The sequence below is a fragment of the Talpa europaea genome (genome assembly GCF_964194135.1).
Source record: "Talpa europaea genome assembly, chromosome: 9".
Classification (NCBI taxonomy): Eukaryota; Metazoa; Chordata; class Mammalia; order Eulipotyphla; family Talpidae; genus Talpa; species Talpa europaea.
Window position 1 is genome coordinate 14,845,300 of NC_140076.1, and position 21,925 is coordinate 14,867,224.

Genomic DNA, 21,925 nt, shown 5'->3' on the forward strand with positions numbered 1-21,925 from the left:
TTAGCACTCTTGTTCTCACAGAAGCCTCAGGGCAATCTGTTGGCAAAGTACCCACTAAAACTGGGGCTTAGGGATTATAGTCAGGGCGCCTTCATCTGTGCTACCATGCCATTTTATAGGAGACCCCATTCTCCAGCTGCCCTTTGTCTTTGGGGTCCTGGTCATGTAGTTAACATACCCCACCTACCCCCTTCTTTGTTCTCAGGCCTCCTAGGTAACCCCCTTCTTGGGCTTTGACAAAGAGTATAAACTCCATTCTATGGTTCTGGGTTTGGGCAGAATTTTCCCCCAGAATGCTATAGGGCAACTGTTAAGCTGCTCACCCCAACCCCCTGGGGCTAGGTCAGTGCTCTGCCCTCTCGTGCCTCTCATTTGAGGGCTGGGGTCATTTCCCTTTCCTGCTCTGGGTTGCTTGACAATTCAGAGTACCTTGGATATATTGACCTTAAGATAGAACTTCCAGTGTTTTCTGGGGTTTTTTGGTTTTTTTTTTTCTGGGGCTTTTGGACCCTGTGTTTTCTGGTATTCTCTTGCCTCCTTGTTTAGGGAGCATCTCACACATACTTGTTTGTGTCTGGTCATTGGGCTGGCCCAGAGCTCCTCTAGATCTTGTGCTGGGCCAAGCAGGGCCTACAAATGTGGGTATGGGAGCAGTTCAGGAGCCCAGAATCACCCACTGAGATTCTTGCAAAGCTTCAGCCTGTTAGGCAGCATCCTGGACCTCATTCCTAGACTTGAATGAGACTCCTTAAGTGTTTTTACAAGTTTGTGTTTTATTTATGGAGTGACTTATCCCTTCCATTCAGAACAGCTCCACCCAGCTGTCCCCTCAGCCTCTGGGCTCCTGCCTCTTAAAAGCAGAGCCGCCTGGCTGGTCTCCACCCTGTGTTGGGAGCCCAGCCACCATGCTCACGGGTATTTTTCCTCATAAAGTTTATAAGCAGTTATTTATATGAATCCTTGTTATGTCAACTGGTTTGTATTGCCTATTTTGATTACAAAATAAAATATTTAACAGACTCCTCAGTTTTCCATTGCCTTCCATTACCACCACCCCCTGCTCCACCCCTCATTCTGCCTTACTGGAGCCAAAGCCTTGGGTGGTTAGCCAGTTTCCTGACAGCAGCAGAGGGACCTTTGACATATCTAGCATCAAGTCCTATCTACCATTTCCATTCCCCTGTTGTCCTTTACGGTGAATGAGATCTCTACCTATGCCAGTTTCTAGTGGGTGAAGCCGCACTAAATCATAGGGCAAGTTTGTTACTGGGAAGTTTCTGTCATCCTCTGAGAGGAGGTCTGCTGTGTGGGGGCTGCAGTGAGGAACTGGTTTCCCCAGAGCAAGGCAGGGCACTGTTTGCTCATGGAGCGAGGGTTGTCTTCTTGGGCTACTTCCAGAGCCCTGGACCTGGGAGCACTTCTGAGCTGGTTGCTAGACTCTGCTCCCTCTGAGCCCCTAAAGTCTGCTGGGGGTAGGAGCAGTCGGGAGTGCCATCTGCAGCGTGGAGTGGACTTCAACTAGGGCTGCCCAGGCTCTGGAGTCCTCACACCTCTCTGCCTCCACCTTTCCAAAGCTGGCAACCTCTTACCTTGGCCTTCATCTGGTTCCCCAGGGCGTGGTCCGTCTCCTGCCACCACCCTTCCATGGCGAAACCTGCCTATCTGAGAGGAACTTTGCGAGAAGTCTCCAAGTCGGGGTTGTGCTTGCGCCTCCAGGCCCGTGATGTGGGTGTCACCCGAGGTGGGGGGATGTGGTGAGGTGGTTCCTGGCGGCGAGGATCCCTAGCTTGGGAACTTCAGATTTGAAAACAACCCAAGCCTTCGAAACCCCAAGCCGAGGAGCACCACCGTGGCCTCAGGGGTGGGTTGCTGGGTGCAGCAAGCCCGAGCCAGGCTGAGGCGGCGGCCTTGGCCAAATCTTCGCCTCGCCTCCCGGGGCTCCCTGCCCCAAGTCTCACACTGCGAGCCCCAGATCAGGGAGGGGCCTCGGGGTCGCGCGGCACCCCTGCTAGAGGGTCGGCTCGGCTCCGAGCGGGTCTTGGGCGCGCCAGGGCCCCCGAGGGGGAGGGGAAGGGGCCGGCGGCGCGCGGGGCGGGGCGGGGTGGCGCAGGCCCCGCCCCGGCCGCGCGCCCGCCGGGCCGCCCATTGGTCCCGAGAGCGGTGACTCGCGGGCCGAGCAGGAAGGAAACCGCTCCCGAGCGCGGCAGCGTCGTTTCCAGGCCGTGCAGCAGCCGCTACTGCCGCCCGCCCGCCTGTCCGTCCGTCCGTCCGTCCGCCCGCCCGCAGCATGAGCGGCCTGCGCGTCTACAGCACGTCGGTCACCGGCTCCCGCGAAGTGAGTGCACGCCCGGGGCTGGCGCAGGGGGGTGGGGGCGACAGCGCGGGCGGCCGGGTGCCGCCCCCGGGCCGGGGCCGGGGCCGGGGCGGGGACTCTCGGCGCTGGAGACCGTTTCTAGGGTGCGTCTGGGGCCGGGCTCCGTGGCTCCAGCCTGAACCCCTTCCCTGGACATCCTGGGTCTTCAACCGCCCCAGCATGAACTGCCCACGCCCACGCCCCGGTCACTCCCACACTCACTCTCTGCACCCCCACTACCCGCTGACTCTGGGCACGTCCTTACCTTGCCCTTCCTCTCCACTCTGTACCCGGGATGGGGGCGGCTCCTTGCCAGCCTCCACCCAAGCCCGCCATGTCGTCCCCTCTCCGAGCTCCGGGCTCTCCCCACCCTCAACTGTATCCCACTCCCCGGGACCCCCTCCCCCCGCCCCCGTCTGGCTCCCCTCCCCGTGGTTGACGGCCCCTCTCAGCCTGGACCACGCAGGCCTGCCTCACTCCAACTCCTGGTGACCAGGGCCCCCCAGGTGTGGAGGGAAACAGGGACAAAAGCTTCAGCCACAGCCCCTTTTTTTCCTGCCCAGGGCTCCCCCAAAAATCCTCCCACTTGCTGGTTATCTCCTGCCCACCCTCTGTCCCCAGATCAAGTCCCAGCAGAGCGAGGTGACCCGCATCCTGGATGGGAAGCGCATCCAGTACCAGCTAGTGGACATCTCCCAGGACAACGCCCTGCGGGATGAGATGCGAGCCTTGGCGGGCAACCCCAAGGCCACCCCACCCCAGATTGTCAACGGGGACCAGTACTGTGGGGTATGGACCGGGGATTAGAGGTGGGGGCTGGGGGTAGGTGGGCGCCTGCCAGAGTGAGACCTGAGACAGGGCACCAGCACCCCCCGGGTCACCACCTCGCCCCTTCCCTCCCCCAGGACTATGAGCTCTTCGTGGAGGCCGTGGAGCAGAACACTCTGCAGGAGTTCCTGAAACTGGCCTGAGCCAAGCCAGCTCACTGGACCACACTCCCCTCAGCCATTGCCCGGCCATGAAGGACCTTGTGACGTTCCTAACCTCTTAACCTTGGAATCTTCCCCCCAGACCAGTTCCCTTCTCCCAGTTCCTTCTTCCCTAGCCCCCTCTCTTCCATTCACAAGCAACATTCCTTACCTACTAGTCTCAGAAATTACTTTCACAGCCCCAATGCTGGCTGTCCTCAGCCAGGCCCTGGGGCTGCCACCCTACCTGGCGCTGGCTGATGGACACCTTTGTCGACTCCACTAGCCAGGGCTCTGCCAAAGGCCCCGCAGTCTCTGTCCCGGGAATATCCCAGAGACAATTAAATGTCCCATTCCATTGACACCGTGTCTGTTTGGTGTAGCCTGGGTGGCCTGGGCCCCTGCTCTGGACAAGACTGGTAGACGTGGTCGCGCCAAAGCTGTGCTCCCGTGAGCAGGTCGGTTGAGTTGGCCGGTGTCCACCTGTGTGTGACAGTGCGTGTGTTTGGATAAATGTCCGGCACACACCTGTGTGGACCAACAATGTGGGGACAGTGTGATGGGTCACTCCAGTTCACATGCATGTGTGATGGTGTCCGGGACACACACGTGCCCTGCAGTGGCCTGCCCATTTGCATCCTTGTCGGTAACACGCTCTGTTCTGTGCGCTGCTGCCTGTGGTATAGCAGGCTGAGTGGGCGTGTCGTGGGGGTGCGAGCACAGCTGGGGTGCCGCCAGTTTCAGGGCAGTGCTGGGCGGTGTTGATCAAGTGCCCCATGTGCTTGTGGTTCTGTGCATATCTGTGCACCGCGATCTGCTGGCTACGCCCTGGTACCTGAGGCTCTGCTGCCCCAGCCGCCATTGAGCTGAGACCGGCCTTTCCTCCACTGGGTCAGCTTAGCCCTTCTGGGGAGAAGGAGGAACCCAGAGGACAAAGACCTAGCAGCCAGGCCCGCCAGCTGGGGCTCAAGTTACGAGGGGCGGGTCAGCGCCGCCCCCTGCCCAGCCCAGCTGGGCCCTGGCCTTCCCAGGCACTGGGCTGCCAAGAGAGCCTCGCGGAGCAGAGGGTGTTGGGCGCTTTATTTGGGACTGGGGGCGGGCAACTGGTTCCTGCGTGGACGCAGCAGCAGCACCACATTGGATACCAGGCCTGCAGCCTGCAGCGTCAGGGCATCATCGTGATAGACCGTGGGCGGAAACGTGCTGAAGATTTCGAAGGCCGCAGCGTCCACGGCCCTGAGGACAGGGTAGAACAGATCAGGCCTGGACTGGGTTTCAGAGCCCCCCGTGGACACCAGCCACTGCCCACGCCCACCTGGCCTGTGCAAGCAGGGTGCGCACATCCCCAACAGTGTCCTCTGGCCGCATCATCAGCAGGAAGACTTGCTCTCCATTCTCAGACTTGATTCGCAGCGTGGAGAGTCGGGGAGAGGGCAATGCTGGCGACTTCTGGCTCCTGCAGGGGCCCACAGGCCGTCAGTGCCCCCAGTGGCCCAACCCTGGGTCCTCACCTCTGCAGTGTCCTCACCTCTCACGCTCAGCAACCAAGGCAGGAGTTTCCACCACAATCTCCTGGATCCGGGCAGGCAGAGGACAGCAGTTCTAGAAGGCAGTGATGGAGCCCTGGACCCTACCAGAGCCACACCCACGCCCCAACCCTGAGAAGGGACTTATCCCTGCCTGGGCATGGATGAGGCCAACGAGCCAGAGGGTGTTCTGCATAACCGGGACCCCCGGAGAAGAAAGGAAGGGACGCTCTAGCGGGCAGCCTCATCATTCCGCCCAAGCCCTGGAAGAGGGCGAGACTGGATGCCCGGCCCAGCACGGGTCAGCGGAGGCTTCCCAGGGGAGACAACACCCAAGCTGTGACTGAAAGATGGCAGGAGTCCTTAGAAGTGGTAAGAGGGCCAGGGGTACTCCAGACGGTCTGCTGAGAGGAGGCCGTGCCATTGGGAAGTGTCTGCGGTGCGTGTGGCTGCGGCTGGGAGTCCGGTGGGGCTGGAGGGAGGAGGCTGGAGGTGGGAAGAGGATCGGCGTTGGGTCCCACGGGAAGAACCGAAAATCAGTTTAGATTTTCAAAAGAATACAAAGGAAGGATGATTGACTGGGCTAGGAGTAGAGGTGAGAGGCCAGTGAGGGGCCACCTCTGACGCCCCGAGAGAAGCGGGAGCCTGGACCGGGATGGTGGGCAGCAGGAATGAAGAGAAGGGATGGACGTGGGAGACGTTCTGGGGATCAGCAGGTCAGCAGGACTTGGCACCTGGGTGAAGGAGAGAGTCCTAGGGAACAGCTTTGGTGTCTTTCACAGGAGGAGCCCAGGAGGAGGAGCCGGTTGGGAGTGAAGGGAGAGGAAGCTGAGTTCTGCGAGGGAAGGGTATCCGGGGCTGAGCTGGGTGGTTTGGTCTGCACCTCAAGGTTCCCACCCTTGGCCTCGTCTCACTTCCCCCTCCCTTACAACCTCACTCCCACCAACACGGTTACTCTCTGGCCAAGTGCTGGGCCCTCTCCTACTCCGGTTTCTGAGAGAGCAGAAAGGACTCACCTCTCCATCCAGGCCCTCCTCAGGCCCTCAAGCCTGGCCCTCCACACAAGTCACTGCTCTGATAGGCTGGGCTAGGGTTGATGGAAAAGCCCCCCAACAAGGCTGGGGGAGCAGGGCTGGCCTCACCTGCAGGGTGTCACGGATGGGGCCCCGGATATCAACCACCTCGCCTTCCCGGATCACAATTTTGGGGAGCCTGTTCAGAAACTTCTCAGCAGTCATCCCAGAGCCTGCAGGGAGGGCATTGGGAGTCTCGGCCCAGGGAAGGACTGTGTGTGATGGGGGAGGAGGCCCCCTGGAGCCTGTCCTACACCGCGCTCCCCCCACACACACACCTGACTCAGCCTCAGGGCCGAGCTCACCTGGGTGCTCCTTCCTGTCCAAGGGCTTGCGAATCGTCCGGCCCACCGTGCGCCCCTCTCCTGGGAACGGGTGCAGCCCATCCTCTGTATAGACCTGGTTGCGCAGGTCACTCACCTGGCAAGAAGGGAGACGGCTGGGGCCCAGGTCTTCAGTCCTGGGCTTCATCCTTTTCACACCCCTTGCCCAGGAATAGGCCCAAGGTATGATCTGTCACCATCTCCAGGAGAAAACTGAGGTCCAGGAGGGCACAGTCAATGCTGCGGTCACCTACTGGGCCTGCTCTTCCTGTGAGCAACCCTTTTCACGCCAGCAGGAGCCAGTCCTGACACCCTCCTCAGAGAGCACCTCTCAGGAGCCGACAGGACAGGGTGTGGGGAGACGACAAAGCCAGCCGAGTCCGCCGCACGGATCCCATCGCCACACACATCACCTCACTTGCCCATCAAAGCACACCTCCGGGCCTGTCTTGACAGAGACTGCCTCCAGCACTGCCGCTTGTGAGTCACACTCACGGGCTGCGGTGCCACATGCTCCCTCACATGCCCCCACTGTGAAACTAGCACACAGCCCTCCTGGACTCTCATCCTCCCATCACGGCACCCTCCATCCCACACGCCACCCCCTGTAAGGACCGGCTCCAGGTCATGCCCTATAGTCCCTCTGGCCTGCCTCCTACCCCAGTCAGATGGCCTCAGGAGTCTCTGGGGGAAGTTAGGCCACTTCTGCATCCTGCCTCAGGGGCCCCTGTGGTCAAGCTCTCCCTAGTGCGAGGGAGGAGGGGCAGAGTTCCCACAAGGATGAAGACTATGACTTTAGGGTGCCAGCAGGGGGCACTGCCTGCTGCTCAGCCAAAGGCCTTACGCCACTAATGTGGCAACCGTGGCCAAGGCAACTCTCCCACTCCCTTCTCAGCCCAGTTTCAGGCTCACCCTCTTGGGGATCTCCAGACTGGGGGTCTCCTGAGGCAGGGCAGCGGCTCACTGCTCAGAATGGGTGATGGCTGAGGCAGCCGCTTATCCCCGCCTAGGGAATGGGTGGTTTGAGGAACAGCCCATTACCTTAAAGGGAACCCCATCAGGGTATAGGCGCTGGAGCTCTGAGGGGAAGAAGCCATCCAATATGTCTCGGAGGCAGCGCTGCAGGGAGGAGAGGAAGGCTGAGGCCCAGCTGGACCTGTGCAGTGCTGCCCACCTTGCTTCCTGCTGGATGGCAGGCTCTGGGCCTCAGGTTCACCAGTTGATCACATTCTGGATCTACTCAGAGCTCTGGGCTGAGGGGCCTCTGAAGTTCTGCATGGCCTGGATGCCGTGAAGGACATCACCATCTCCAGCTAATGGGGGGGGGGAGGGCACCAGAATAGCCTGAGTGTGACGCACCCAGGCCTGTCTCCTCTCCCCCCTTACCTGTGTGGCAGGATCATAGAAGGGCCGGAAGGGCCCATCGAACATGACGATGCCATTCTGGTAGAGCTTCAGTGGGATGGGCTCCAGGACACGGAGCCGGGCTCCTCCAGGCACCGGCATCACTTGGGTGTCACCCTCTACCACCAGCTCACTGAGATCCTTCAGGCTGGCCAGCAGCCTGTCAAAGTCCACCTCAGGGGGCACCAGCGAGTCCCCTGGCAAAGGGGATAAACACCCATGAGCCTCTCTTCATGGCTGCCATGTGCCCCTCCCCTGTGGGGGCAGCGAGCACCTGGAGGAAGGACAAGAACACCAGGTGATACTAAGGGCGCCTCCACCAAGAGCGTGGCTTGTGGTGGGGGCTATAGCCATGAGCCCGGTCTCTCTCCATACTAACTCTGTGCTGTCGAAGTTGTAATCATCCCTTTTCGAATGAGGCAGCTGAGGGTGAGAGAATGTCAATGGCTTGCTGAGAGACACAGAGTAAGAGGCAGGAGGATCTGGCCCCAAGTCTGTGTCAGGCGCTAGTTTAGCAGCTGAAAAGCACAGCTCGGGCTCTGGATCAAGGCTGTCTGGGTTCAAGTTCCAGCTCGTCCACTTCCACCTGCGCGACCTCAGTTGAATCATTTGCACCAGAGCATTCTAGAATGGGATGATAATGGTCTCTGCCTCCTGAGGTGGCTGTACAGGTCCACAAAGATGACCGTGGAAGGGCCAGCTGGGAGCAAGCGCTGTTTCTGTTAGTTACTGACTCAACTTGCACAAGTGGACCTTAGGCCAACCCAGAGGCTGTGGGGCAGGGGTTACTTACCTCCAGTTTGCAGGAGGAAACAGGCCTCCGGTCAGAGGGGCTGGCTCTAGTATGTTTTTCCCACCCATCTGCACAGGGAAGGAAGTCAGAGTAGAGCCAGATGGCTGCTAGGAGGATGTCATACCAGCTGCTGGACAGAATAAAGCAGCGCCGGACCTTGGATTATACAACTATTTCTGGGTCACAGATCGCTTTGAGAAGCTGACAGTGTCTTTTCTCCTCTTCTGAAAAACGCACATACAGCTGTGCATAAGCTTCTGGTAGTGTAATGGGGACAGCCCTGGCAGACGTCACAGCAAAAATGGCTGCGGTGTGCTGCCAGTGGGGTCAGGCTCTCTGTCCATGCAGGGGCTTGGCCTCTGGGAAAGGCACCTTCTCGGGAGTAGCTCTACAGAACCCCAGTGACTTTCTGAGCCTTGGAAGCTGTTTTTCGACAGGACAGTGAGGCTGTGGCAGGATGTGGGTCAGGACTCGGGGGACCCAATTCCTCTCCCCACAGGGGTATAGCGGCTGTACTGGGGAAGTACAGATGTGGGTGGCCCTGTTTCCTGTTGCCTTGTGGCTGCCAAAACGGTAGGCCCCAGCTGGCCTTCCCTCTTCCTTATAGTTCCTACTGTTGTAGGGGCCACACCTGCCCCCCGCCCCTACTGATGCCCAAGTCCCTGAGATAACCCAGAAAAACTCGCAGAACAGCCTGGGCATCCCTGATATGAATCAGAACAATATCAAGACATAACCACTACTTTCAGAACATGGTAAACCTAAAAATAGTAACAGAAATGCTTGTGTCATTCAACGCCTGGCCCCATCCCTATATTCTTACAGGCAGGAAGAGTGAAGCCTGGCAAGCTCAGGTAATCTGGCCAGAGCAGACCACCCCGAGCAGCGCCTGGACCACTCAAATACGCTGGCTGCTGGCCAAGCTGCCTCCTGGGCCTTTTCAGCAAGCCATGGGCAGGGGGTGGGGGGCAAAAGGGACAGGGGGAGGCCCCAGGGACAGATGCTAAGGGGCAGTGAGGGAAAAGGGAAGTCCTGAGAAAATCCCCCCCTGAAGACCTTTGGCTAGACTCAGAAGTGAAAGCAGGGTGGTCGGGCAGGTATCAATGGGGGTGGGAGGAGTCAGAGGTGAGTGAGGCATTTTCGTTTCCTCTTCAAGCACAGTTTCCTTCCCACGAAATGGGAAGATAACAGGAACCCTTACTCTCCCCACAAAGTCCAGTCCTGAACTGACTCAGCTGAAGGTTACAAGCACCAGATGCGGGTATTAGTCTCCCACTGTAGAGCTGAGGAAACTGGGCCTTGTAAGGGAACATGCCCCAGGTCATGAAGCCTGCAGGCCCCAGTGACTAAGTCCTCAGTGTCCAGGCAGGCTGCCTCTCAGGGTTGCTGCTTTGGACACTGCTCACCCAGGTCCATTTCCAAGGAACACAGAGTAGGAGCGCCTCTGTGAGGCCTCACCCTTGGGGAGTCTATGACTTTATTCCAAGTGGGAAGCATGGAAGATCAAGTCTGAGCTCCTCGGTCCAACACCTGAGACCCTCAGAGCCGGGACTCTGCAACCTCTCAACTCGACCCCCACCTCAGGCTCTGGAGCCAGGGCAACGGCTTGTGAGCTGCTGACCCTCAGTGAGTTGACCCCTCTGAGCCTTGACTTCCTCTCTCAAATGAAGACAATAATCATCCCCCCTTCACGTGGTTTCTGAGAGGCACAGCGGAAGTGCTGGCAGGTGGTGGGGGTTGTCATCATGAATACTCCACTCTCCTGCTCATGAGCCTCGGGGGCGCGCTCACTACCTGATCTGGGCTGAGTCTGTTCCTCCTGGGTTCCCGGAGCTCTCGGCTGTGCTCCCCTGGCCCTGCCACAGGCTGCCATCTCCCCACCACACGGAGACTCTGAGCAGAAGCAGGGCCCCAGCCTTGGGCTTGGCAGGCTGGGTGCTGCAGAAGCATGAACTCAGTCAGTCCCGCCACCCACCAATTTGTCTGCAGCCCCCTCCAGTTTGTCCGCTAGGCCCTGTGAATCACAGCTGTGCCCCTGCCCAGCTGTGTGAGCCTCTGCAGGCTCACACCTGAGTAGAAGAGACGGGGACAAAGGTGACAGTGGCACCAGACCCTGCTGCCACGAGCCCCACGTGAGTGATGGGCCCAGGCAGACTAGCCCCGTGCTGCTGTGAAATACCACAGTGGAGCCCAAGTGCCTGGCTGCCCCCACCCCAACTCAGGCAAAGGCAGCTGAACAGGAAATGGAACCACTGTTTCCACACAACTAAAAACCAGGTCCTGCCCTGGAGGCTCGATTTACATGCACACCGCACTCCTTGGCCCCTAAACTGAGCACCGCGCCAACCCCACCCCCCAGCCCGGGCAGAGGATGGTCTCACCTGCTCTGATGTAGATCTGGCGCCACCATACCCCTTCCCCCATGAGCTCATCCTCCCTTCCCTGTCACTGAGCTGCTCCTTTCCCCAACTCAAATCAAGTTCCAACCATGGGACATGTAAACAAGCCCAGGCCTGGGGGCACACAGGGCCTAAAGGGCTAAGTAACAAGCACTTCCAGTCACTGTCCATTTACCACCAGCTCGTGAGAACACCGCCCACGCCCTGCGCCTTCAGCGCTTTCCGTGGTCAGGCAGACACTCACGCTGTCCTTGTTCCGGATGAGGACATAGACTCAGGCGAGGTGTGTGGCCCCCACCAGGTACGGTCGCAGCCAGGTCAGCCACTCCTCGGCCAGAGCCCTTCCATTTCGCTCTGCCACAAAGCCCCTTCCCACGTGCCAGGCACCGCACAGGGCAGACCTGACCTGGCACAAGTAGACACTCATGCCCATTTGCTAGAGGTTGGATATGAGTTGAGCTTCAAAGGACCCGGGGAATACATCACAGGCCTGAGGTGGGGGGCAGGGTGGGCAGGAGACCAGCCTGCCTGGGGCCTCAGCCAGGCCAGTTTCAGGGGCTCAAGGCCCAGAACAAGTGGAGTAGCTGCGGCCCACCAGGCAGAGTGGCTTCCTGAGCGGGGGAGGGAAGAGATGCCGAACAAAGCCTGGGGACTGGGTGGGAGGATGGGCAGGGTCAGCAGAGGGAGTGGGGGAGGGGGTGTTTAAAGGGAGGGCAAGAACTCGGTGAGGAGTTCAGAAAGAGGGAAAGGAGAGGAGCTCAGAGTTGACTAGAACACTGGGCCCTGAGGTTCAACACCTGGCCGATGGTGGGCGACCAGGGCAGGACTCTCCCTTTCATGACTGTGTACCCTGAAGCACCTGGCACCGCATCCAGTTGGATGCTCATCCTACTGGGGGGCTGAGGGAGAAGCGAAGCAGGCCCCTGCTCCGCATCCCCTCCATTGGGTCCCTTTTTGGGCCCTACTGACCCTGCCCCAAGGCTAGAGTCCCAGGCTTTGGAGCATGTGGATCAGGTTGGCCGGATGCAGATGCCCTGGCTCCCCATCTGCTGGCCTGAAGCCCCAGGCCTGTGGGGAGTGATAGTGATACCCCACAGAGGAAGCTCCTGAGAGAATGCCGTCAGCTGCACCAGCGAGGGGCTGGCTTCGTGGACCCCAGCGTCCAGGAACAGGCTAGGACCTGGGGACTAGGCAAGGGGAGAAGCCTGGTAAGGGGGGCTTAGGAGGAATGGCTGCTAGAAATTAAAAACATGTTCCTCTGGCAGAAGCGCCAAATCAAGGCCCCTCCATGTTGAACTATCAAAACGCAAAAGCAGCTGCAGAGGGGTGTGGCCAGGGCCTCCCACGAGGTCCCTCCACTCTGCTGCCCCGGAGCCGCTTCTCCCAAGGCAACAGCACAGAACAGGGTGGAGGTTGCACTTTTTGAGGGGAGGGTAGGAATCCACAGGGCCTGGTTGGGGAGTCAGCCCAATGGTTTGACCCTCTCCCCAGAGCACAGGGAGGCCTCGGGGGACCAGGAGGAAGCCTCCACCAGTGGGTAGGGCCAGTCAGGCCTGAGCCCAGCCCTCCACAGAAGGGGCCCAAGACCCTGGGCCAGCCATTCTTGGAGTAGCTGGCAGTCACCTTGGGGGGATCCCCTGGACACTGTCCCCACAGCAGCATTCTGCCCTGGCAACACAGCTGCCTCCCAGCATGGCCCAGTGCCACCCAGCTCCCCAGCTTTGCAAGGCCTCAAATGCCCCAGGAAGCATGGCCTCCTCCCCAACAGCCATGCTCCCCAGGGTCATCCCCAACTCCTCCCATCCACTTCCTCAGGTACAGTCACCCAGACCACAGATCCACCCCCTAACTCTCTTCTCTGATCCTTCTCAGCACCCCTATCAGCGGCACCCTCAGTCCAGAGCATCGCAGCTCTGGGCACAGGCTTAAGTCTTGCCCTCAATAGTCTTCAGACTTCAGTCTCAGCTTGCCTAGCTGTATGCTGGAACACCCCCAGTCCACGCCAAGGCCATTTATGAAAATGCTTTGAAAGCTGCCTGTGTTGGACAAATGCTAAATGGTGTTTTTAGAAAGCAAGCAGTGAGCGGGCCTCCCCGGTGGCGCAGCGGTTGAGCCCTGGGTTGCGAAGCTGCCCGCAGCCTCCACGGCACTGGTTTGATCCCCGGCTGCTCCCCGGCCACCGGGGGAGGGTCCCACATGGCGCGCAGACCTCTCCTGCCGCCCGCTGCTCCCCTCAGCAGTGTACTTCGGTCCTTCTGCCTGCTCTGCTCCCCACTCTGGCTCTGGTGAATTCTCTCACCCTCCCGCGCTTCTGACTGTACCCAGTGCTTGTATAAATAAATAAATTAAAAAAAAAAGCAAGCAAGCAGTGAGGGCTTGAGCCCTGAGATTTACGAGGACCTGGCCAGAGGGCAAGCCTCATAGTAGGAGTCTCGTGCTTTTGAGTCTGAATTGCTACCCAGCAGAAAAGTGAGTTAATCAAGAGTTACCATCTTCCTGATAGTCCCCATGGAGACATGTCACAATCCTGAGAGACTGCCAGTGCCCTTTGACCCTAGTAAACAGTAAGAGCTCCCACTGTTCAGGACGGTGAAGTGCAAGGTCAGTGCTCGGTGCTCTTGTGTCTAATACTCTGAGGGGAGGCATACATGCCCATTTACTGATGAAGAATGCGAGACGCGGAGAACAGAAGTCCACGTCTAAGGCACACTGGGAATAGGTGGTGTTGAGGCGGGACACAGGTTTGACCAGCTCCAGAGCCTGGAGAAGTACCTTCTAGGCAACAGCCTCCATTCTTTAGAGAATGGGCCCAGCTTTCAGAAATGGCCCGTTCTGTGACCACAAATCTATGGGGTGCCTCCCTCTAGATATTATCAGTCAAGTCACAAATAAATAGACCCCACACAAGCAGGTAGATTTCAATGGTGTGGGAGTCTGAAGAGGGGGTGAGCCCTGGGATTCAGGGGCAGCTTCCCAGGGACTGCTTCTGAAGGCCACAGCTTTGGGTTGGATGACATTTTGTCAACTATGGGGTCTTGCTGCCTCTTATATCTCTGGGTCTCTAAAGCCTTTGAGAGATGAGCGAGCAGAGCCTGAGGGGAGAAACGAGACCAGTGGCAGCGGGTTAGGTGGTCAGTGATCGGCATTTTCTTCCTGCCCCTGTGTCAAGTGTGGGATGTCTTGGGGCACCTGGTGTTTGGAGCAGGGGCATGAATGACATGGCCTCTGGCTGCTGTTGGACAATTCCCTTCGTAGGAGCCGGGGACAGAACCCCTACTCTACCTGGCTTCCAGAACTTCTTGGTGGTCATCCAGTCCCTCTCGTCATCCTCTGAGTCTGTCCTGTCCTCTGAGTCTTCCTGGTCCTCCGGCTCGCCCACCCACTTCAGGCCATAGTCACCCAGGAACCTCTGTGAGGAGAGGAGGGGAGGTGTCGGGACACGGTCAGCTCAGCCTCTTCCAGAAAAAAGGTAGCATCAGTGCAGTCCCAGGCTCGGGCCTCAGCAACAGAACCACCCGGGCAGAAGCGGTGGGCCTGGGGGACATGGCCACTTCCGGGCTGTGACCTTGGAAAGCTGCTTCACGTCCTTGCCCCTCAGGCTCCTCCTTGTAAAATGGAAAGGACACACCCTTATGCCTGGGAGGACTCCGGAAGACAGTTCAAGTCCTTAGCGCAGTGCCTGGCCCAGGGAAGAACTCACTGAGGTCAGCCTTTGGGGGGGGGGGGGCTTGGGCGGGGCACTGTGTGGGTCTGACCTAAGCATGTGGAGGGACAGGTCACCCTGCCCTGCGAGACAGGACATGGTCACCCACACAGGCCTCCCTAGGGCTGGGCCTCCCCTCTCCTCTGCCTGTTGCTGCACCCTCAGCTCCCTCTCCCTCGCCGGCCTTCTCCAACCTGGCCTCCATCTCCACAGCTCACTAAAGCAGCTCAGGTGCAGCCCCCAGCAAATTGCCAGTTGCCAAATCCAGTGATAACACATCTGTCTTCATCTCTTACAACACAGGTTGTTCATTTTCAATTTCCTTCACTGGTTCCCTGTGTCCTACCCGACATCCAGAAGAGGGGCACAGGCTCTCTCCCCCAGGCTACCCTCCATCCTTCGTGGTTCTCATCCAGTCCCAAAGAGCTATGGTCAGAACCCAAATATGTATGACAGGCAGGTGTCACCACCCCCGCTCCCTGCTCCCCAGCCATCTACACCAGGATGTCTAAAGGACAGCTCAGAATGACCCCTCCCCCAACTGCCATGGCTCCCAACCCTCTGCCCCTCCCACCCAGGCCTCCCCCGTGACCCACTCCTCTCTGCCTCCTTGTGTAATCCCCTAACTGAACCTTCTTATGGTTTCCCATTCTCTCAGAATTTAACCCTGGATGAAGGGCAAGCCCCCTACGACCTGGTCCCCTCGGCTCCTCTTGCACCCCACAACCACCCAGTACCAGGCAAGTCTGTCTGGCAGGAAGTGGGGACTTGTATTTCTTCAGCCTAGATCCTCCTTGCCCTCTGGCTTTCTTGCCCAACGTTAGCCTGCAGCTACTCTGCAGCGAGGCCTACACACCAGCTCCTCTTTATTGCGGCACCATTTAAACATTTCCTCATCCTCAGTATCTTGTCTGACTCTATCCCCTCCCAACTGTCGGCCTGAGGAGGGTAGGGGCAGTGCCTACATCCCGGGGCCTGGCAGGAGGTCCGGCACACGGGAGAAACTGTGTGAGTTTGTCACGTTAAGGAAGCAGTGTGTGAATGTTGTAAACCTGGGTGCCAAGACGCCCTCCCCTACAGAAGCGGCTCAGAGAAGCCCTGTGGGCCGCCAGCATTCCCAGCAGGCCACTCAGGTAGCAGCTGTGTCTACCCACAGCTCCGGGTAGAAACAGGCCTGGGCGAGAAGGGCCCTCAGCTACAACTGTGGCTTGGGGGTTTGCTCCTGTGGTCTTAAAGTAGGTTCGGGCTTTGGAAACCAACTCTGGGTAGAGAGGTTAGACCCCAAAAAGAGCTTGTGGTGGGACCGATGAGGGAGCCGAGGTGGGGCGGCTAGGAAAGTCTGTGTACCCGGGACCCTCCCTGGCTGGGGTTCCGCCAATGCTGATGAACCGGGGACAGGGAAGGAGACACCAGGTGAGCGTGATGCCCAGTTCAGAGGGCGGCCTACAGCCAGGCACTGTGCTAAGTCCCGGGTGTGTCGCCATGAACATGAGGAAAGTGGTCTTTCCCTCCCTCGTGGAGTTCACAGTTCCATCGAGAAAGAGTAAGGAGGCACCAAGAATGCACAGGACCAGAACCTTCCCTAGTCAGAGGTCAGGAGGGCCTCCAGAGGAAGAAGAGCCCCCACCTCGACTTGAGGCTGAGTGAAAACTCACCAGAAGGTGGAAAAAACATTTTGGGCAGAGGGAAGAGCATGAGATGAGCCAAGGTCCGAAAGAGGCAGACATGGCCAAAGCAGCAGAACAAGGACCGTGGCTAGAGGGGAAAGCGGCTCCAGGTGAGACTGAGGAGGCAGGCAGGGCCTGGCATACTCCCTGGCCCCTTACACTCTGGTGAGTAGTGGAAACCCAGGGCGGGACCTGTGTGGGCTGTGGGATGAGGGGGCCCAAAAGGCGGCCTCTCACCCAGCTCCTAAGGGCCAGACTGGGGCGCTGGTCTCACCTCCATCTCCCCGACCTGCCGCTGCAGGTTCACACACAGGCTCTCCAGCTCCTTCTGCCGCTTCTGCGTGGCCTTGCCTTCAGGAAAAGATGTGGAGGAGTCCAGTTGCCCCAGCATGGAGGCTGCCAAGGTCACCTCTGGCCTTGACCTGCACTCTGCCCTGAGGGTCAGCTGGAGAGGTGGCCCCTTGAGAACTTGAGGAATCCCTGAGAACAGCTTCTAGGCCTCTCCCTGACCTTGAAAGGGACATCCTGCCTACCAGGTGCCTCCTGCCCCACCCCCCTCCCAGCTGGAGAGAGGCTTCTAAGGGGGCTGTTTCCTCGCCCCTCAATGGCATGCCCTGTGCCCAGAACTGCGCAGCATGTGCACTCAGGGCACTCAGCCCCACACAGGAGGGCACCCAAGAGTGTGTCACTGCCCCCTCGCTAGGCTCAGCTATCTGGACCCCACAGGGGGCTCAGCACCATGCTCCGGAGCTCTAGTACCCGGGAGATGCAGGGCCCTCACCCTGGTGCTCCTGTAGCGTCTCCACCAGCTCCTCCAGGGCGTGTATCTTCTGATCCTGCAGCAAGAAGATGAGAGGGGCTGGACTGGGGCAGGCCTGGTGGTTCCCAGAGCCCAAGGGAGCCCCTTCTGGATAGGAGGATGCACTTTTTTGCCTCTGTGGGGGCAATGGGGAGCTTAAAGCCCCCACCCTGGCCCCCTTTGGCACAGCAACCATTTCTGTACCTCAGACAACCCTGTTTCCACTGAAGTGGGGGATGGTGCGAAGCACCCAGCACTCAGCAGCCGCTGGTGTCGCCCAGTCCGAGGTCAATGAGTCTTGCTAGGATAGAGACGACCCCTAGCCTCTCCACTCAGGTCACAAGGGACCCAGATCAACCACAGGCCTCCTGGCTCCTGATCTGGGCAGTTCTGTGGGGAAGATGGTTCTAGAACCCATTCACCCTGGCTATGGCAGTGGGAGTCTCACTGGCCTCCCCAGTCCAGACTCCCCTAACTCAAACCCCTAGACTAGATCCTGACCCTCTCCCACCTGGGACCCCACCTTGGTCAGTATCTCGTCAGTCTGGGCCTTCACCTGCCGCTCCAGAGCCTTCATATTCTTCATCAGGGTGGTTGTCAGCTCCGAGTCGTGTAAAACAGGGGCTGCCAAGCAGACAAATGCCAAAAGCCCTACAGCTGAGGCTGAGGTCTGGGCATGAGGGAAGGGGCGGGATCCCCAGGTGGCTGCAGGGACTGTTCTAATGCTTTTCCTGTATCAATTCAGGCAATGCTCACCAGGTGCCTCTGAGGAAACTGAGGCACAGGGAGATCCAATCACTTTTCCAGGGTGTACGAGTAAGTGGTGTAACATCAGTCACCCTCAGGCAGGGTCCAAAAGGTCACTATCCACTGAAGGAAGCCCCCCAACCTCAGCCCTGTTGTGCAGACACAGGAGCAGTCAAACCCCACCCCGAGCAAACAGCAGATGGCTCAAAGTGGGGTCACACTGTGACACAGGTGGCCTGGACTCCTCAAAGAGTCAGTGTCATGTTTTCAAAAGGCAGGGATACTGCTCCATAGGTCAGCAAGCCCACGGCGTTGCGCTCCATGAGAACGCAGGCCCAGAACAAGAGCGCTGGAGGAGTTTGGACACTGGGAAGACATGGCTGCAGAAGAGCTGTTAGAGGGTCACTCAGCCATTCAACACGACTATCATCCGTGGGTGGCCCTGGACGGCCGCTCCCAGGACATGCGCACTGGAGTGTTCAGACGTCCTGATACCTGTGATTTACCTCTAAATGGTTTGCCCCCAAAATAAACATTTATATTTATACGTGTGTGTGTGTGTGTGTGTGTGTGTGTGTGTGTGTGTAGAGAGAGGAAGCAAATGTGGCACAAGGTCACTAACTGTTGAGGAAGGACTTATGGCATTCACTCTGCTAGTTCAGTTTTCTGCATGCAAAGTTTCATATTAAACTTTGATGAAAGTAAGGAAGAGAGAGACACGTGAAGATGTGCCCTCTTCTGCCCCTACATGTTGCCCTTCACCGTGCAACCACACAGGGCTGACAGGCCAAGGGTGGCTCGGTGAGAAAATGGAGAGACCCGAACTTCCGATGATGTCTTTGAGTGGCTGGTTGAACAAACCTGGAGCTGCCTCCTTCGGACTTTTTGGAATATGGGACAAGGAATCCCCCTTAATGTTCATGCTACTCCAGCAAGGGTTTTCACTGACTTGTAGTTGAAAGCTAATCTTAAAGGAAATATTGGGCACTGTCAGCACAGGGAGTGAGGAGGAGCTCACAGGCAGAGTGGAGAGCAGAGAATCCAGGCAGGAGGAACACCTCACTGAGAAGCAGGAGCAAGAAGGAGCAAACAGGGCCTCCCGTGGTGGCGCAGCGGTTGAGCGCTGGGCTGCGAAGCTGCCTGCAGCACTTGCAGCGCCGGTTCGATCCCCGGCCACCAGCGAGGGTCCCACAGGGCGCACAGACCTCTCCTGCCGCGCCCGCTGCTCCCCTCAGCAGTGTACTTCGGTCCTTCTGCCTGCTCTGCTCCCCGCTCTGGCTCTGGCGAATTCTCTCACCCTCCCGTGCTTCTGACTGTACCCAGGGCTTATATAAAATAAAACAAATAAATAAAATAAAAAGGAGCAAACAAAGAGCTGAGGAGAAAGAGCCTGGGAGGCAGACGATATCGGGAGCATAGTGTTGTGGCGGCCAAGCGCGTGGGAGTTCTGAGGAGAGCATGGGGGACTGTGCAGAATGGTGCTGTGCAGAGAGTAGGGGCAGGGCAAGCGGGCCCTTGGTGGGGACAGATACTGCGATCGGGTGAGGAACGGAAGGCGAGGGAGCGGTAGAGGGAGCAGGCGGTGGTCTTCAAACGGAACTGCAGGTGGTTGTGGTAACTGCTGAAAGCACCCCCAGCTGAGGGCAAGGAGAGCCTGGCTTTGTGCTGAGTGGCTGTGGGATGGACCAGGCTCTCCTGGTCTCCTTTTCCACCTCAATTCCTCTACCCGGAAAAGGAGGAAGGAGTATTCGGTGGAGGACTACCTCATCGAATCTTCTCCTCCACCTGCTAAGCAAGAGGTTCCCATTCCTACCCGTGCCAGAGGAGATGGAGACCGAACAAGGAAGTTGCTTACCCAAGATACCTCAGCCAGTGGAAAGTCTCACTGCACCCCCAATTTCTCCAGACTCCCAGCTCAGACTATGACCCAAGCTTCATCCCAGGCTTCACCCCTCACCCTGATTCCTAGACCCACTCACATTACACCTGATGGCGACCCCAGCCAGGTCCACTCCAGAGCTCCTGAGCAAAGAGTGGGGCCTACATGGATTTATGCCCAACCTGGACAGGCCTGGGGTGCAGGCACAGGGCCATGCCAGCCAGGAGTAGGAGGAGCTATCCCAGGCCCAGCAGGTGAGGGCAGGTGCTTCTCCTCTGGGGCCTGCTGCAGAGGACCCAGCCCCTCAGGTTTCTGCTCTCACCTTGCCTACTCACAGGGGCACCTACGCAGCCATAGCAGGAAGGGACAGTGATCTTTTCTTCTGGCTCATGTCCATCATTCAGCACGTTCACCTCATCTTCTGCAGACAGGAACGCCCAGGTCACCGCTCTGGGGTCGAGGCCAGGGGAATCTGGGACCCCGGGCCTGGTCATGGTGAGACAACCTGTACTCTCTCCCCCCGAGAGTATGAGGATAGAAAACACGGGATGGGGACAGTGGTGCAGCCCAAACTCTTTGTGGAGTCCCAGCCTGGTTCCCAGGGGTCCTGAGCGGCCAATGCCAGGACCACGGTGGGGGCAGGAGGGGTGGGACTCAAAAGCTGGAGGCTGCAGGAGCAAGGACAGCGATGCGAGGGACTTGGGAGCTGTCAGGGGAGGAGGCGGGGGCTGGCCCGCTGGGCTGGCTGACCTCTCGTGCACACCAGCCAAGCTCACAGTGGGTGGGGGACCAACTGTCAGCAATGCCATCGCTACTAAGGGCGCGGGGCTCCCAGTGCGAGAGCTGCCGGAAGGAAGCCCTGGCCTCAGGAGTGGGACGGCTGCTCTGGCTCTCAGGCATCACCGGGCTTTTCTCTCCACCTGCGGGACTGCAAGGAGACCTGGCAGGCGGGATGTGAGGTCGACAAGGGGGGAGGGGGGGGCGGCGGCCCACACTTACCATCTCCATAGACTTTTAAATTTCGTCTCCTGGGACCCCAGCAGGAAGGGAAGGAAGATGGACAAGTTAGGATCCCCTGTGGCATCAGGGGCAGGCTCTGGACACCAGGCCCTCAGGGGAGCCTAAAGGTGGGGGGTAGGGGGGGCTGGGTCTCTGGCTCCTGAGCACATCCGCTCCTTGAATCCCACTCCTGGCACTGCGGGAGCTAAGGCTTCGCAGAGTCTGAATCCCCTCATGGAGAAGGACAGGGAGGGGCCTGAAAGTAGCCGTGGGAGGGAGATAACTGAAGAGGCCTCCAGCCCCGAAGCCCAGTCCCAGCTCTGCCTCGAAATGGCTGCGGGGCCTGTCCTGTCACCTCTCTGGATCCCCTGGGCTTTTGAATGAGTCACGGTGGTATTCAGAAGACCAAGGAGAGAGGTGAGAAATACTATGAGAAGGTAGGAGCGCTACACAGAGGGAAGGCTCCCCGTTACTGAGAGCCAGCACGCGCCTGGCCTGGAGCTGGCACACGTGGTGTCTGGGGGATCACCAGGCGAATAGTGCGTAAGTGGAGCATGCTGGGGGCCCTTCCACCACCCCGGGCCTCACCAGAGGCTCCACCCAGCATGTGTTCAGACACAATACAGAGTCCCCCAGAAGGTACAAAGAAAGACAAGGCGGCCAGAGGAGCTATCCAGCTCCTCACTGCCTGCCCTCAGACACAGGGAGGGGCAAGAGGGAGGCGGGGCATGGACACTACAACTCTGACTCAGCCTGAGAGGTGGGCGCTGTACCCTGGGTTCACAGGCTCTGACTGCAGAGGCACTCTCCGGGTCTTGCCAAGGGAAGCCAAAGGTGAGCTCATAGTTCTACTTCTGGATTCTGGCTGTCAGGAACTCCCTGGGAAGTCAAACAGAAATCAGTAGTTGGGGACTTCAAGGCATCAGCACCAGGGAGTGGCCTGAAACTTCTTCCCTAGTTACCTCCCCAGGGAGCAGCACCTTCTTCCACTGCTGCAGCAGAAGTTTCTGGAGCTGGACCTGAGGTCTGCCTACTCCTTTGAGTGTCTCACTCTCTGCTCCACCCTGGAGGCCTCAGGCCTGGCAGTGCTTGGGAAAGGTGGTAGGGTGGGGTGGGCCATAAACCTGGGGCATTCCCAAACTAAAATCCCATGCACAAGCCTATCCAGGAAGCCTGGGGTTTCTGTCCATCAAGGAGCTGATCAACAGAACATTCTGGTGTTGCTGTCCTCTTACCAGAAACCAGGGGCCACCCCCAACATCTCCAAGTCAGAGAAGGCAACTCAAAGGCAA

General features: G+C 58.6%; 2 protein-coding genes across 2 annotated transcripts; one reads left to right on the forward strand and one right to left on the reverse strand.

Moving 5' to 3' along the window:
• Positions 1-2,232: 2,232 nt before the first annotated feature.
• SH3BGRL3 (SH3 domain binding glutamate rich protein like 3) lies at positions 2,233-3,675 on the forward strand. Its single transcript, XM_084241673.1, has 3 exons — positions 2,233-2,335; positions 2,975-3,142; positions 3,259-3,675. The coding sequence occupies exons 1-3, from the start codon at positions 2,288-2,290 to the stop codon at positions 3,322-3,324; spliced, it is 282 nt and encodes a 93-aa protein (XP_084097799.1). The 5' UTR covers positions 2,233-2,287; the 3' UTR covers positions 3,325-3,675.
• A 725-nt stretch (positions 3,676-4,400) lies between these two features.
• Positions 4,401-21,552, reverse strand: UBXN11 (UBX domain protein 11; the record flags this gene model as incomplete). The annotated part of the gene is made up of 14 exons (XM_084244250.1): positions 21,407-21,552; positions 20,634-20,662; positions 19,957-20,055; positions 17,532-17,632; positions 16,991-17,045; positions 16,484-16,560; positions 14,122-14,248; positions 7,630-7,844; positions 7,285-7,362; positions 6,226-6,340; positions 5,990-6,093; positions 4,850-4,923; positions 4,637-4,777; positions 4,401-4,557 (listed from the first exon to the last, which is right to left on the reverse strand). Exons 1-14 carry the CDS (start codon positions 21,475-21,477, stop codon positions 4,401-4,403), a joined length of 1,443 nt encoding a protein of 480 aa, XP_084100376.1. The 5' UTR covers positions 21,478-21,552.
• Positions 21,553-21,925: the final 373 nt, after the last annotated feature.

Excerpts from the sequence above, each read along its gene's own strand:
- SH3BGRL3 (XM_084241673.1), top strand. The coding sequence starts at position 2,288 with ATGAGCGGCCTGCGCGTCTACAGCACGTCGGTCACCGGCTCCCGCGAA. Across the intron at positions 2,336-2,974 it reads CGGTCACCGGCTCCCGCGAA|ATCAAGTCCCAGCAGAGCGA; the intron begins GTGAGTGCACGC and ends CTCTGTCCCCAG. Across the intron at positions 3,143-3,258 it reads ACGGGGACCAGTACTGTGGG|GACTATGAGCTCTTCGTGGA; the intron begins GTATGGACCGGG and ends TCCCTCCCCCAG.